We start from the raw sequence: 16,594 nt of genomic DNA, 5'->3' as shown, positions 1-16,594 counted from the left end.
TGAGTAAACCAAACCTGTATGCTCCCTTTCAAGTACCGTTACATTTGACCATCTAGAAGAGACAGTGGGAGAGAATGCTATTTTTCAACAGAAACATGGTACTCAGATTAACAATTTTCTAAAATATAACAATGCATTTTTTATATTATATTCTGTCATATCTCTAAGCTGGTCCCTAGAGGGCCACATCAACATTTCTGTGGGACAATTCATTAGTGATTTCTTAAGAATACTAATAATAGTTTCTACACTATATTTAAATAAGAGCAAAAAATATTTTAAGGAATTCCAAGGAAGTTTGAAAGTTCAATCAGTACCTATTTAAGGATTTCTCTGCTTACAGAAGAATGGTACAGGCCTAGCTTCCTGCTAACACAACCTATTAGCTCAGGCTTCACACCATATGAAAGCAGCCCAGCTGAAATCTCTGTAATGGTATTTGCATAATGCTGCACTTGAGCTAACAAGACACACTGGTTTTGAGCAGGCTCTGGACTTCAAGACAGATTTTTCTGAGGTTTCCAAATGCATGTTTTAGTATCACAAAAGAGCGCAAGCCCCAGCACAAAAGTGATATATGATAGCTTATTTGAAATACTCAGAGAACTTAACATTCAACATACTCTTCATAAACCAACAGGTGTATTTTGTTAATTAAGCACCCGCAGATCTGCTTCATAGCAAACAGATTACTTCTTAGACAGAGGTTTAACAACCAAGTACAGGTGACCTGGTGCACATCTGCTCATCTGGGTGCACTGGCTGACCTTTATCCTATGAAGACAGGCTGAGAGAGCTGGAGTTGTTCAGCCTGGAGAAGAGAAGGTGCCAGGCAGACCTTATAGCAGCCTGCCAGTGCCTAAAGGGGGCCTACGTGAAAACTGCAGAGGAACTTCTAACAACAACATGTAGAGACAGGACAAGGGGTAATGGCTTTAAACTGGAAGAGGGTAGATTTAAGTTAGATACTAGGAAGAAATTCTTCACCGTGATGGTGGTGAGACACTGGAGCAGGTTGCCCAGAGAAGCTGTGGATGCCCCATCCCTGGCAGTGTTCAAGGCCAGGCTGGACGGGGCTTTGAGCAACCTGCTCTAGTGGAAGGTGCCCCTGCCCATGGCAGGGGGGTTGGAACTGGGTGATCTTTAAGATCCCTCCCAACCCAAACCATTCTGTGATTCTAATATACTTTCAAAAGGAATATACTGTTCACAAAGCCACAGCTTGATATGAATGGAAATATTTTTAATCCACAACACTGAAACCTGAGAAAAAGCCTAACAACTCATCAGCAAATAATGAGAAAAAACTTAATAAAATATTTCAAAACTTTCCAATTACAATTTGGTCTTACCTTTTGTTGAAAAATAGTGGCAAGTGTTGAAGAACAGTGCTATACGTAATCACCTTGCCTGTATCATGTTCAGCCACAGGGACCTTATCAATGTCTACAAATACCTCAAGGGTGAGTGCCAAGAGCACAAGGGTCAGGCTATTTTCAGTGGTGCTCATCAACAGGACGAGGGGCAACAGGCATGAGCTGCAACACAGGCAGTTCCACCTAAATATGAGGAAGAACTTCTTTCCTCTGAGGATGACAGAGCTCTGGAACAGGCTGCCCAGAGAGGCTGTGGAGTCTCTTTCTCTGAGGACATTCAAAACCCACCCAGACATGACTGTGCAACCAGCTCTCGGTGACCCTGCTTTAGCAGGGGGTTGGACTAGATGATCTCCAGAGATCCCTTCCAACCCCAAGCATTCTCCAAGTCTAAATAGCAACGCACCTGCTATGAGAAGCTAGTATCTCTACCATTTTTGAAAATTCAGAAAGTTTTAGCATTCGGTCAGAATCTTAATTTTATAGTCCATCAGGATTTAGTCTATACTATTTCTTCTACTTCTTCAAAAATGAGATTTTGTAAACAACATAAAAAAAAACCCTTCAAAAGATCATTTTAATGATCTAGATATGCCTAATTAAAAGTACACGAAGTTCAATCTAAAACACAGAAGTTTTTCACATCATAGACAAGAGGCACTTAAAAAAATATCAAAAACGTGTTACTAAAAAAGTGAGCATGGATGTAATTTAGCTAAAAAGAAAGCCTTCAGAGCAGTGCATTACTCTGTTTTGCCCATGTACCAAAACAAGCTATCCAAGCAAAATATTTTAACTTTCCGATCCAAGCTGTACCGTCATTACCGAGTCTGTGACTTCTTCTGTACAAACACAACTATGCCGATCATATCTTAAGTGCAAACTGGTCCTACACACTAGCTATAGGCTAATTGTCCTGGTTTCAGCTGGGATGGAGTTAATTTTCTTAGTAGCTAGTAAAGTGCTGTGTTTTGGATTTGGTGTGAGAACAATGTTGATAACCGCACTGATGTTTTCAGTTGTTGCTGGGTGATGTTTATACTAAGTCAAGGCCTTTTTGGTTTCTTGGGCCCTGCCAGCCAGAATGCTGGAGGGACACAAGAGACTGGGAAGGGACACAAGAGACTGGGAAGGGACACAAGAGACTGGGAAGGGACACAAGAGACTGGGAAGGGACACAAGAGACTGGGAAGGGACACAAGAGACTGGGAAGGGACACAAGAGACTGGGAAGGGACACAAGAGACTGGGAAGGGACACAAGAGACTGGGAAGGGACACAAGAGACTGGGAAGGGACACAAGAGACTGGGAAGGGACACAAGAGACTGGGAAGGGACACAAGAGACTGGGAAGGGACACAAGAGACTGGGAAGGGACACAAGAGACTGGGAAGGGACACAAGAGACTGGGAAGGGACACAAGAGACTGGGAAGGGACACAAGAGACTGGGAAGGGACACAAGAGACTGGGAAGGGACACAAGAGACTGGGAAGGGACACAAGAGACTGGGAAGGGACACAAGAGACTGGGAAGGGACACAAGAGACTGGGAAGGGACACAAGAGACTGGGAAGGGACACAAGAGACTGGGAAGGGACACAGTCAGGTCAGCTGACCTGAACCAGCCAAAGAGGTATTCCATACCACGGGGTGTCGTGCTGAGTATATAAACTGAGGGAAGAAGGAGGAAGGGGGGACATTTGGCATTATGGTGTTTGTCTTCCCAAGTAACCGTTACATGTGACAGAGCCCTGCTTCCCCGGGGATGGCCAAGCACCTGCCTGCCTATGGGAAGTGGTGAATGAATCCCTTGCTTTGCTTTGCTTGCGTGTGCAGCTTTTGCTTTACCTATTAAATTGTTCTTATCTCAACCTGTGAGTTTTACATTCCTTTCCAATCCTCCTTCCCATCCCACTGGGTGGGGTGGGGGGTGAGCAAGCTGCTGCGTGGTACTTGGTTGCCAGCTGGGGTTAAACTACAACAGCTATTAAGAGTGACCTCAACCAAACTTATGGATGTGTGTCTTTATACCGAGGAAACCATAAATGATGCCTAGGGAAAAAACAGCAAGTAAAGGAACAAGGCTTATTATGTCAAAGGAGCAACTCTGACATCAAGGTATGTCCCTGAACCCACCGATGGCATGGGCTGATATAAAAGTTGGTTCAACCACAGTGCCCGAAAGATGGAAAGCTGAGCCAGTAAAAATGGTGGTAAATATCTCTGGGGAGAGGGGCCAAAAAAATGAGGTGTGCATGTGGAGGGGACACCAGATATTTTTACTGTATTTAAGTGCAAAAAAGGCAGAGAAAATGCTGACTGTCAGATAAATGTACATTCCAGCATTCAATTCTCAACCTGCTGCTGATAATTTTCAGCTTAACATATGCTTTGATATGTATCTTGTTTCTCAGAAATGGGTGAGAACTGGATTGCTAGGAGCCAGGACACACATATTTACCATAGGACAGACCACTTGCTAATACTAGAAACTTTTTTCTAACCTTTTTTATGGTTATTTTTACATAACTGATAGTTTAAGTTAAAGATTACTACAACAGACACTTTTTCAAATTTTGTACAACTCAAGTAAGTTCTATACACAAGCATAATATGCCTGCATTAATTCCCAGTCCATGTCGGTTATCAAACTTTAGCATCTTTAATGGAAGGGGAACACCTACCAAATCTAATGTTTTTAGCTCATCCTAGCACTCTTACTATCGTACACTGGTTGGTTGGTATTGTACTGGTTGTAGGTTAAATGGAAAAATATTTAAAGTACTTAGTACTATAGTATAGTACTTAAAGAAAGAGTATTTAAAGTACCAATAAATTTAGGGGATGTCTGGAATTCCAAATTCCACACACAAAGCAGAAGAATAAATAAAGTAACAAAATTAATAAAAAATAGAAGATGCTTACACTGCTGACTTGGATCAGAATCCGTGGTCATCTTCACATAGTTTGAGGGGAAGAGACCTGTCACGCCACTGATTTCTCCTTGCCACCAGTCAGCATCATCTTTGCTCAGTACATTAATGAGCTGCCCTTTGGAGAAACTGAGCTCATCTTCATTGTTTGCCATGTAATCATACATCGCTATCACTTGACACACTGAAGAAAAAACAAAAATAGCAGAGCAGTGTTACACAAGTATTAAGATTGGTTTTTCAGTGTTTTACATAACCACAGGAAAAAAACAACATGTTACATAAGAAAAATGCTACATGATCTTATCTTGACATGGAACTATCCTCCCTTTTCTTTTACTGCCCCCCCGCCCCCCCCCCAAATTGGGCCAGGCAGTAATCTTTATTTCCACTTCATCTAACTATGCACTTCCATAGCAAATGGATTCAGTTAGCATAGTATCTACTGACCTTCTAAACACTTTAAAATATAATCAAGTATGCTTCTATCTCCTACTGGCTCAGAAAGGATAGTGAGCTTGATTATCTACAGCTGATTCTTGTGAGAAAAACATGGCAAAGGAAGAGGAAATGTGCATTAGCTAATCACGAACTGCCAGTTTAGTCAAAGGGAAGTTCTGTCCAGCAATACCCAGGAAACTGTTGTATAAGCAAATCGTAGCTGTGGAGAACAGCTCAATTTAAGCATGCAGAATGAAAAAAGCTCCTTTTCTATGAAATACTCTCATTTGTACCCAGCCATTCAAACCTAATGAAAATTTGCTGCTTAGTTTCCTTCCTTACAAGGAGCAGTGCATGCCATTCCAAGGTGTTTGTCAATGATTGCTAGTTTTCTGTAAGCTTTTTGCTAGCATTTGGAAACATGGAGTTTCCCAGGGAAGGCTGGGAACAGCCAAACCCCTGGGCAACACCAGGAGCAGTCAGAAGAGAGAGGAGAACATGCAAGAGCAAGAACGCTGCAGCCCCCCAGGCCAGGGCGGGAGGAGCTCCCGGTGGTGGAGCACAGATTCCCCGGCAGCCCGTTGGCTTTGTGCCCCCAGCCCACGGAGCCCCCGGGGGCAGCTCCCCCCCGCAGCCGGGGCAGGGGGTGCCCGAGGGAGGCTGGGACCCGCGGGGGCCGCGCTGGAGCAGCTCCGGGCAGGGCCCGTGGCCCCGCGGGGAGAGGAGCCCGGGCTGGGCGGGCTGCGGCAGGGCCGGTGCCCCCGCGGGGACCCGCGCCGGGGCCGGCTGGGCCTGAGGGGCTGCGCCCCGCGGGGGGAACCCACGGCGGGGCCGGGCGTGGGGAACGGCAGCCCGGCAGGGCCCCGGGCCGGGGCAGGGTGTGAGGAGCCGCCCCCGGAGGGGCAGGAGCGGCGGGGACCGTGTGAGGGACTGACCCCGCCCCGGGCCCGCCCTGCGCCGCGGCCGGGGAGCGGGGAGGGGCCGCGGGGGGAGGGCCCGGGACGGTGCCTTGAGCTTCGGTTTTATTTCTCGCTGCCCTGCTCTGCTCTGACCGGCAATCAATTAAACTGATTCCCCCCGGCGGAGCCTGTTTTGCCCGTGACAGCAGCTGCGGAGCGATCGCCCCCTGCCCCGCTCCCGCCCCACCGGCCCGTCGCTGTTTCTGCCCCGGCCCGGCTGAGGGGGCAGGGACAGAGCAGCTCTGGTGCCCAGCCAGGGCCAACCCACCACAGGCCATTAAACAGAGTATTACGCTAGTTATGCAATTCAGACTAGTATCTGAACAATTGAAACAGTCACATAAAATACTGTAAATAAAACATAAAGCTTTTTTTTTTTTTTTTTTTTTTTTTTTACCTGAGGGAGCAGCAGATGTGGTTCTCTCACTGCTCAGACCCAGTAATTTCACATGGCTGGCAGGGAACCATCCTTTCTGTCTCTTTTTCCCTCTTGCCTGTGAATGTTTAAAATGGTTATTACACAATTAGGAAACCAAATAGTCTATAGATTGGAAGAAATGCAACAAATGTGTCACACAGTTTTACCAACAAGAGACAAAAAGCCAGGCTTCCAAACGCCAACTAAATACTAAACAGAACTCAAAAGGAAAAAATATCTGGCTAAAGGATAAAACAACCCCATTCAAATAAAGCTGCATCATAATATGTTCTGGCAAATGAGTTCATCCAAAATTTTCAAGCACAGCTAATGATTTCAGTGTACACTTTAATTGTAAGGCTGAAACTTCACCCTATGAACATTCTTACACACCGTATCAGGAGTCTCCAACACGATACCCAGAACCGAAGTAAGTACCTAAGTATTCGGTATCACTTCCTACCTAGTACAGCGTGTGAGAGTTCAAAAAGATTTTCCTCATTTTTTAATCTTTGCTTTTTCAGTCCCACAGGTAAAGATGATCTCTGCACATACTGAAGAATCAAATATACTTCAGAGTACATAAAAAGTCAGGATGTAAAAGTCAACATTTTAGAAGATGATAGAAACCTGGAACTGCAGAGTGAGCTCTACTACAACAAAAAAAGGAATTCAAAGTAGCAAGAATTGACAATTATGTATCTTACTTTCTCTTCCTGCACTTTTTAAATTATTCTTTGAGGCTTCTTCCTGAACCAGCACTGATCTACTTTTTATAAAATACAAACTTTTCATTGTTTTCTGTATTTATTTTTTTGCACATACTATGAATAAATTTTCCACTGTCGTTAATTCACAGAAACTCAGTGCAGCAATTTCTCAACTGGCTCGCTGTGATCTCTCGTCCTGTATCTGTAAAGCAGGCTAGCTGAACAGTTAGATCAGCCCTGTTAAAACTGCTGAAGAGGGAAGATAGGTGTTAACAAGAGTATTCACTCAAAACAGCGTGTGTGGCTGTAGAATACCTTGGGAAAGGCCAGTTAAGTGATATTAAGAAGACAGAACTTTCTATTATGCTGTTCAATCCCAATATTGGAAACAACATTCAGTATCGGAAGCAACATGTTTAAACTCGGGCTAACGCTGCAGATTAAGCTAAAGGGTAACAAAGAGACATTATAAAATCATGATTTAACTTTCTGCATTGGTTGCAAAGATGAAGGCTATTGTGGACAAAATCCACAGGGCTGCAAAAACTGAAGTTTAAGAAGAATGTCATGTAAAAGCACCCTTAATCCTTGGGACTTTAAATTCATCACTAGGTGAGGGAAAGAGAAAAGAGGGAACAGCAACCTTCACAGGAAACTAGCTTCCAACTCCAACATCCAAGAATTCCTATTCTTTCAACAGAATAATTTTACAATTTAATTTTTTACTAATTAAATCCTAACCAATTTATTAACTGTCAATACCAATCTTCTCCCTCCCATGCACATGTTCATTGACAGTTTTACCTTCTCCTGTGACAAAAAACCAAAAAAAACACCCCAAAAAACCAGCAACCCAAGGTTTAATTAAAAACTTTTTCTCCCAAAACATGATTTATACAAAATGAAAGTAACTTTCTAGCCAGCTTTTGGAACACTATACTTAGTTGCTTTCTCAAATTGAACCTAAGATCACGTAATTGCCATTCATGAAGCTGCAAATATTTCTCCTTCAATAGCTACCTGCAACTCTCCTTGCCACCATCCACTAGAATTTTTCTTCAGAATAAGTATTAGCTGTCCTGGAGCAAGACTAAGCTGTTCAGTTCCTGATGCAGCATAGGCTGTAGTAACCTGAGCAATTTCTGAAAAAGATAAAAAAACCAACAAATGCAATGATCATTACAGCAAGAACTAGATCCACAGAAATATCCTGGTACATATCTTGCAGCCAAGAACATTAGCCACCGTTAAAACACTGCTGTGAACCTAAATGCTCATAGTCGCTTAAGAAACAGTCCCAAATATTAAAGCGATCGCGCACTTACCGGGTTTCTTATTTACTGTTCCAGTTTTGCCAGCATTACTAGAAGCCTACAAAGACACAACAATAAGCTTTTAATGTGCAATAAAACCAGCGGAGTTTACACCAACTATAAGCATGTGGACAGAAAAGCACATGGAGATTATAATTTTGAGCCTGTATTTAACAAAATACCATCCTAACCAATTTATAAAATATCATCTGTACAGAGACAGACAGTGTGACTGTGTCTCAGAGGCTAGGGCATAAGCTACGTAGGCTTTTCTCTTCTGTCAAGCACGTTAACCTCTGCTTAAAATTACTATCTAAGAGTATCAATACTAGGAATACAATAAATTTGAGAGAAAGTATTGTGCATTAATTCTCAGAACATGAACTCACTTCTTGATCCTTTGGTCTGACATAATTGGAGGGAAAGATTCCAGTTCTGCCATCAATGCTCCCAGTCCACCATTCCCCTTCTTTCTGGGTCACTAGGATTTCCTCACCTTCCGTGAAAGTCAAGTCACCAGGCTCAGAGCTTGAGTACGAATAGAGTGCAACATACTCTGCAAACAGCACGTATAAAGAAGACGACAATAGTTTCAGATAGGAAGAGAAAAGTATGCTAGACGCAAGTAAGGTATCTTTGATACCAGCATTCATCAGTGTGTTCATAACACAGATCAGGTCTTCACAAGTTTGTGAATCAACCTACCTACTTGCCTGATGGTAATCACAGCTTGCCTCATGCTTACAACTCTGAATTACAGGCACACAACTGTGTACAGAGAGATGAATTTGGCACAGGGGGTTACTAACCTATGATCATCCTGCGGATCAGCACAGGCCTGTAGACCATGGCTTGAAAACTCATCTCTTGCATTAAGTATTCCACCCTACCTCTGTGTTTGACAGCAAGAATGTGTATTACACACCTAAACCTGATTAAAACCACTCTTATCTGACTAACAGCAAAAATTAAAAGACTCAAGTGGAATTAATGTGTAATTGGGGAAGCATGGAGATACACTAGATTAAAAGGCTTAGAAAATGCTTTCCACAAATTTTTTCTCCAGTAGTATTTGTTCTCTGTACTCCCTACTGATTGAAAGAGAATGATCCACACTCAGGAGACTGAAAATCCCTCCTCACATCTCTAGAGCATAGCATAATACAGTAGAGAAGAGCAGGAAGAGAACTTGGCTTATGGATATGAGACATATTTAGGTTTTCAGAAATAAGTTGATGCTTGAGCAGAACTCTTAAAAACAAAACCAGGCCTATGCTCCACCTGAATTAGTTGTAAGTTTTACTAAGTTCCTGTTTTAGAATTCTCGTATCAGTAGCTCAACATTTGTACTGTTTCTTCTGGAAAAGCATTAAAAGGCCTGCTCAGAAGCTCTTCATATATTTAAGCTTATTCACATGCCATTAAGCAGAAACAGACTGTACCATTAAGTAGCATATTTCATGCTGTCTTACCCTCTCCTGCTGCGTAAGGCTGTGTATTAGGCTTTTTGTTCACAGCTGCATAAATAGCTTCTGGCCTGTAGAAAGAAAAAAAGGTTTGTGTAACTAAAAGTTTGAGCAAAAACAAATCTCTTTATTAGGGTGAGACTAATATCTCCAGACTTTGCTTATCTCCAAGTTGGTATTGCCTCTGAATTAATTGCAAAGGCTTTCCTGACTGTCAAACAGTGACAGGTATTACTGATATTTAAGATATGAATGCATCCAAGAGCACACCACTTCAAAAAAGAAACGTGATGAAAGATGAGAGGATATATTTGCAAATTATGCTATCCAAAAGAAATACAAATTAAAGATTGTCTAAATTCTGTCATTCTAGAGAATTTCTAAGAATTTTTATCATAACCAGTGAAAAGAACAATTCACACACAATGGTACAGTCATCCCAGCAGTAAGGAACAGTTACCTTGCAGCATTAGAATAATGATTTTTTCAAGCACAGAAAAATACACTACTTCTGCAAGATGCAAGTTAAGAGATTACAAATATTTGTAGGTCATTTCGAAATTGGCACCTTCAGAGGCAGAACACAAGTACACTGCAAGAGAGCTGACTCAGTAATGAACTAAAACAGAGTCTGGCACTTGATGAATAATCAAACACCACGGATTTTTCACAGCACTCAGCCTTGAAAGACCGTCTGTTTACACAGTAGTGAGACCAACATTACTTGGCTTGCCAGAATGAAATAATAGAAGCTTAAAATGGCATGGTGTAAATTGTAAATGGTATTTATGTTCTGCACTTTAAAGCACTGCAAGAATTGTGTTACTCTAAACCACCTTTTTTTGTAAGCTGTTGAATAAACCAAAACCAGAAGTCACACTTACTCCTCTTTCTTGATTTCACTCCCAGGTAAGAGCTTGACATACGATTTTGGAAACCAACCCCTTCCTCCATGTACCTCCCCAAACCACCAGTTTTCCTGTTGCTCCAGGACAGTAATAATATCATTTTTTGAAAAATTCAAGTGGTTTTCTTTTTTTGCAGTCCAAGAGCAAAGTGCTTGTGCTTTTAAGTTCTCGACAGGCTGCCCCTGTTAAGACAGAAGCGGAGATGTTGATTGGCCACACTACCCCAAACTGGTGCATGTGTTAAAAACAAACGAACAAACATTGATGTATCCTTTATTGAAATTTAAACAACTTCATTCCTAACTGACGGCTGAATAATTTATATTTTTTTACACAGATGTATATAAACCATTGATTGAAGAACAATCTCTCAACTCTGTTTCTTATTTGTTACAAACATCTGGTGTGTCTAGTTATAGGTGAAAGTGATTTTAGAATTATGAAACATACTGCATGAGTCTTCTTGCTCAGTGGTTCCTGGAAAGATACGGAATTATGTCAGTGCACACTAGTGGAGCATTCAGACTCGCTTCTTTATCCTCTAGCCTGTTCAGTGCACCCAGTATTAGAAAAGTTGTGTTTTGTCTTTTCTTTAAATCTGTTTCATTAACATGAATCTAAAATACAGCAAGTTCTCCACTCTCACACAATATACCTGTCCATGAATGGGTGAAACAGATCCAGGGGATACAGTGCGAGTAAAAGCTGATTTCTGTTGCCATGCTGTATTAACATTCAGGCTAGAAAAAGGTATATTTTGGTAGTCAGATTCTTCTGCAGATTTACTTGATGAAAGTGGTCTGCAAATTGAATACAGGCATATTTCAAATAAAAATTGTAATGTGTTAAAAGTACCTCAAATAGAATAACCTTTTTTATTTTAACATACAGAAAACAGATATTCTATACAATGCAAAGCAGAGTTGTCAAATACTTAAATTTCCAAGGTAAGACTTTCAGGTAGGTTCTTCAGTAAGTTTTTTGCATTTGTATTTTAAAAACAAACACCAAATTAAGCTATACAGCATATTATGTGTTAGCTAAATTTAGGAAAAGCAGTTTTAACAGAAACACAACAAAAACTCACTCTGAAGCAGTTGAGGTAGTAGATAATGATACTGTAGGAGGAAGTAAGGCCTTCTTAGGAGATAAAGATTTTTCTCCTTCTGGTATTTTTTCTACATAATTGCATGGAAACCAACCAAAATGTCCTTGAAAACTCCCATAAAGCCAACCAGGCTCTCCCACAGTTTTTTCATCAACCTATGGACAGGAGGATAAACACAAAGAAAATGCAATTAGCAGCATAAAACAAACAGGGTATCCAGCATGTCAGCACCTGCTGGCACTCTGAATTGAGCAGTGCAAGCAGCACACATACAAGAAGCAGCATTTTCATTCTCTTCCCTTTCAGAATGGACCTGGTTTTGCACTGTTCAACAAACAGGGCGATGATGCAACTGCACAGCTTTTAGACACAGGTAGAGACAGGCCTCAAACACAACATATTCCTTCAAACAGGCTCCAAATAGGCACACCGGGGATCAGGTACTATACCTGGAGCTGTTCTGGCTTGCCAAAAATTACAGTGCATTGTGTTGTATTGTGCCAAATGTGCAGCCAAGAGGCAGCGGCTGGCAAACTTATCAGCTCACGGAAACAACTGCTGTAGTTTTGCTTACAGATATAATTAACAGTGTCATTTGCATCCAAAACACGTCCAAAAATTCTGATATTTATTATACAATTAAGTATAGAGCATCCTTAAATGTTCATAGCAATACTGAAGCCTCCATTATGCTGCAAATTAGTCAAAATTAGCTAAAAATTTGCAGCTCATAAAATACTATCACCTAGTTAGCTTAGTTGAGGTTTAGGGTTTAAGAGGAGGCAGTGGCAGCTGTTAGTCTATTTCTAAAATGAGTTATCAGTAGTTATGACAGTTAATTATATCTGAGAAGGAAGCCAAAGCAAAACCTGCTTCTCTTGTTCCCTCTTCAATGCTTCATTGGTAGGAAAATATAAATAGATGATTTAACACTGCCAAACTGAAGGCTAATACTTAAGTGTTTTAATACTTTGTACCACATTGCTTTGTAAATTCTCCCTTTTTACCTACCTATATTCTTTACAGTCTAAATGAGGAGAAACTATACATATATTAGATACATAAATAATTGTACTGCCACGGCTGTAAATCAGTTTTCACAAGTCCACCTGAAGGCACATGCTTTCAAACACTTGTATGCTGTCAAGGGACGTAATCACATGAAGGGACACAGATTTCAACTGAGACGCCAAAAAACATTTCCCATCTTATGGTCCTGCTGTAATATTATAGATAGCATATTCAGCTGAATCCAGAAAAAAGTGCTACAAAGAACGGACACAGAATAAACTACTACAGATATCTGCCTGAGGGAGCATTCATAAAGGACCAGCTAATAATATTATGGTGAGGTTAACCAGCCTATGTCAACAAGACATTAGAAAATTATATTAAGATTCTGAAGAACCATTCACATCTACTTGTTAAATAAGTTGTTTTATTTTCATTTAATTGCTATTAATTAATAATTCATGCCTCTATTTACTATGCTTATATTTCAAGCAGGCACTTAGAGGCCAACCTGTACACGTACAACGCACTGCAACCACCGTATCATTCCTGACCTACTAACTTTAGAAGTCTGTTTAGCATTCACTATGTTATTTTAAACAGATTCTCAACACCTATAGGATGTGTAAGATCCAAACAAAGATTTTGGCTGAACTAATTCTAATTTCAGCTGTTTTTAAAAAGCAATCCAATTTAAATTCTGAGTAAGCCTTAGCCTCAAAATCTATTAATGTAATGCTTTTGACACTTAAGACCTCGTGTATGTCAAGGCTGGGGAAGAGGGTGCGTGTGTGTGATTTCTGCAAGTCAAACACGAATGGCAAATCTTACCTGAATTATATCGCCAGTATTAAAGCTCATTTCATCATGATTCCTTGCTTCAAATGGATATAAAGCTCTGTAATTTACCAAGGCAACTGGATTCCTAGACTCTGAGACACTAACAGCATTGCCTGAAAGGGTAAGAAAACTAGTTACCATTTTGATACAGCTGAAAGACATGCACTTTGTTGGAGCCCAATCATTCTAAGCAACAGGTATGAATACAAGAGAACAGTTCTTGCCCCAGGCACTATGCAAATACTCAGAGATCACCAGCTACAGCAGGCCGATGGGATGCATACAAGAGTTTAACATGCTAATCATAGTAAATATGACATAGGCAATAAAACGCATTGATTTCTGAAGTGAAAAAAATTACACCTTTACTTTCTCATCTTTCCTTGTCAAACTGCCTGGCTAAACCTGACTAAACTTAATATAGTCTTAAGGCAATTATAATTTTCCAAGTTGAAAAGATACCACAGTTGCAACAATAAGTATTCAACAGCATGTGTGAAGATTTTTCTTAGAAACCTAGAATAGCAAAATATCATTTCCATTTCCTTTGTATCTCTGTTCTCCAAGTCTGTGACTGATGTTGCTAACAGTGAATGTTTTACAAGGTATAGCTGAAGTGTGCAAATATCTTTCAGCACTGTTCTAAATTGGTTCTTAGTGAACTCAGTGATAAAAGTGGCTAATAAAACTGAAAAGAACTAACGAAGGATGGAACTAATCAAAAGCGCCTTTAGCAAAAATACTGTTAAACCAGTATTTTTTTTAAGTCACGCAACTACAGTTAGGTCTAGTCATTCAGTTTTTTGTTATTTAATAAGATGATTCAATATAGTGCAGAAATAAACTAGATTTCAATGTTAATAAAATGCTTCACTGAATGTTACCTACCCATCCACTCATTACTGAACAAAACTCCTCCATATTAGCATTCTGCTTTAATGACAGCAAGTGCAGGCCTTAGGAAAAAGCTAAAATATTACTGTTTCCAGAATCTGGGATGTGTTGACCATGATCACTGGAATATTGGTCATCAGAGTTACAGGTGCTGAAAACTGACAGAAGTAACCCAACTTAACAGGATTATTAAAAACTAAAGACATGAAACATTGCTAGTTTGATTTTTTTTAAGTAGTATTCTAGACAATAAGCCTGCCATAGTGTCACATTAACAGTAATGCATTTAAAGAAAGAAATAACTCTCAGGAAAATAAGAACCATTAAAGCAAAAATCTAACAGACTAAGATTACCTTCATTTTTCCAGGGTGGTTTAAGATTTTTACCCTCTGTTGGTTTCAACAGATCTGCAAATTTCTCATTTACGCTTAATTTAGAAGTACGTTTCTCCACCTCTTGAGAGCTGGTCACTTCTTTTGTCTTCTTTATTTCTTCGTTCTGCTTACGCCTCTCCTCAGCTTCTTTTGCTATTTGTTCTTGCTTTCTTTTATCTTCTTCCAGTTGCCTCTGCCTTTGTTGTTCTGTCTCCCTAAAGATCGTGGCTTGCCTGCTTTTTTCCTCATCTGCATGAAGCTGTTGTTTATTTTCCCTTTCTCTCATCAGAGCAATGGCTTCTTCAGCTTTCAGCTTTTCTTGAACTTTTTCCTGCATGCGCTCTTCCTCCAATCGCTTCTTTTTCTCTTCCTCTTCCCTTCGGATGTTTTCCTGCCATCTGTTCTCCTTCTCCCGTTTTGCTTTCCTGAAAGAAAAGAGTAAAAGAGAAGTAGGAGAACATTCATACAAAAATGAATGAGATTATGATCATAGAGTAATTGACTGCACTTGTCAGTAAAACTCAGTCCATGATATTGATCACTCTCCTCTCCCGGTGTAAGCTCTTCGATGGGAGGCCATGCTTTGACTAAACATGACTGCCAGTATATTTCACATACAAATAACAAATGGATTTACATTCTTGGTACAGAAACACTGCCACAGGGTTACTTGCGCAGTGCTTCCATGGGCACTTCTTGCTCATCAGGACAGGTAAGCAGAAGTGTACCGTTAATTGAAGAAACGTGTTTTTTATGCTGTCCACCAAAGTAGTAGCCAAGATTGGAAACTAAGATTTCCAAACAGATTAATAACAAAATTTCACTCTGGTACATACATATAAATACCCTTTGCATACTGATTTTTGCTGCTTGAACTTTTTGCCTTCAGCAGTTGTAATCTATTCAATACGCTTATCCCCACCATGGCCACACTCTTCAGCAGACAGAAACCAGACGTCTGACTGTATTCTCTGCCCTGATTCTAGCCTGTGCATCTCTCCAAAAAAGTTATTATCCAATTCAACACATTTAAAAATCATTTATTTTTAGCTGTCCAAGATCTTCCTTCTGAAAAGAGCGGGACCTAACCCTTTGGGCCACCTTCTGAAGAGATTGTTCAGGTCCACGCCTAGAGAAGACTGCTTCATCAAGTAACTGGGGGCGTCCACTCATTTGATGGCCATTTTATTGCGTTTTCAAGAGCATGACAGGATCTAGTAGGAGCTGTGCAATAATGCTGTTAATCTAACATACAGATTCAACAGAAAAATTAACAGGATATCACTGTACGCACAGCATACAGTTTTCTTAAAGGGACCGTTACAAATGTTACGAAACACCATCAACGCTATTGTAGAAATACGCTGTCATGAGTTAAGACCTTGAATCACACGCACTACGAGGTCACTAGCTCTGCTTCACTTACAAGCAGTCAAAGAAAATATGAATCACTGAAAATCTCTCTCAAATTAAAAAGACAAAACACGGCAATCCTCTGAATGAGGAGAGCAGTCAAAACCAGCACACCAAAGCAATTCCACAGCTGAGGACTGGCCACTGAGAGCACCCACCCGCCCTCTCCCTGGCACTGTTTCACTACAGGGCTGCTAAGGGTAAACTAGGTAGCTGATAGCAGAAGGTTGGAAGAGAGGAAAAGCAGAGTGGCATCTTAAGACAGCCAGAATCAGACCCTAGAAACCATGTTTTCCTAATCAGTGAAACAAAAGAAAACAAAACTAGCTGGGAACAAGATCACAAAAAACCAAGAGCTGAGGACAGCAGAAGTTTGAGTGCTTCATACAAGGCTGGACTGAGCAAAAACAAGACCATATACATGAAGGGA

The 16,594-nt window shown here is 40.7% G+C and overlaps 1 protein-coding gene across 3 annotated transcripts in view; it reads right to left on the bottom strand.

Moving 5' to 3' along the window:
- Positions 1-16,594, bottom strand: part of ITSN2 (intersectin 2) — an 87,888-nt gene that overhangs the window by 20,264 nt on the left and 51,030 nt on the right. For all 3 annotated transcript variants that reach the window (XM_056343795.1, XM_056343797.1, XM_056343796.1), the window contains exons 18-28: positions 14,731-15,176; positions 13,474-13,595; positions 11,611-11,786; positions 11,179-11,323; positions 10,500-10,705; positions 9,622-9,686; positions 8,539-8,705; positions 8,162-8,207; positions 7,857-7,978; positions 6,106-6,202; positions 4,301-4,492 (exon numbers count right to left, since the gene is read on the bottom strand). In XM_056343795.1, coding sequence (XP_056199770.1) covers positions 4,301-4,492; positions 6,106-6,202; positions 7,857-7,978; positions 8,162-8,207; positions 8,539-8,705; positions 9,622-9,686; positions 10,500-10,705; positions 11,179-11,323; positions 11,611-11,786; positions 13,474-13,595; positions 14,731-15,176 — 1,784 coding nt within the window. The remainder of the gene's footprint in view (positions 1-4,300; positions 4,493-6,105; positions 6,203-7,856; positions 7,979-8,161; positions 8,208-8,538; positions 8,706-9,621; positions 9,687-10,499; positions 10,706-11,178; positions 11,324-11,610; positions 11,787-13,473; positions 13,596-14,730; positions 15,177-16,594) is intronic.

The sequence above is a fragment of the Falco biarmicus genome, chromosome 6, assembly GCF_023638135.1.
Source record: "Falco biarmicus isolate bFalBia1 chromosome 6, bFalBia1.pri, whole genome shotgun sequence".
NCBI classification, from domain to species: Eukaryota; Metazoa; Chordata; class Aves; order Falconiformes; family Falconidae; genus Falco; species Falco biarmicus.
Note: the sequence above shows the minus strand (reverse complement) of the source record. Positions and strands in the feature narration are given on the sequence as shown.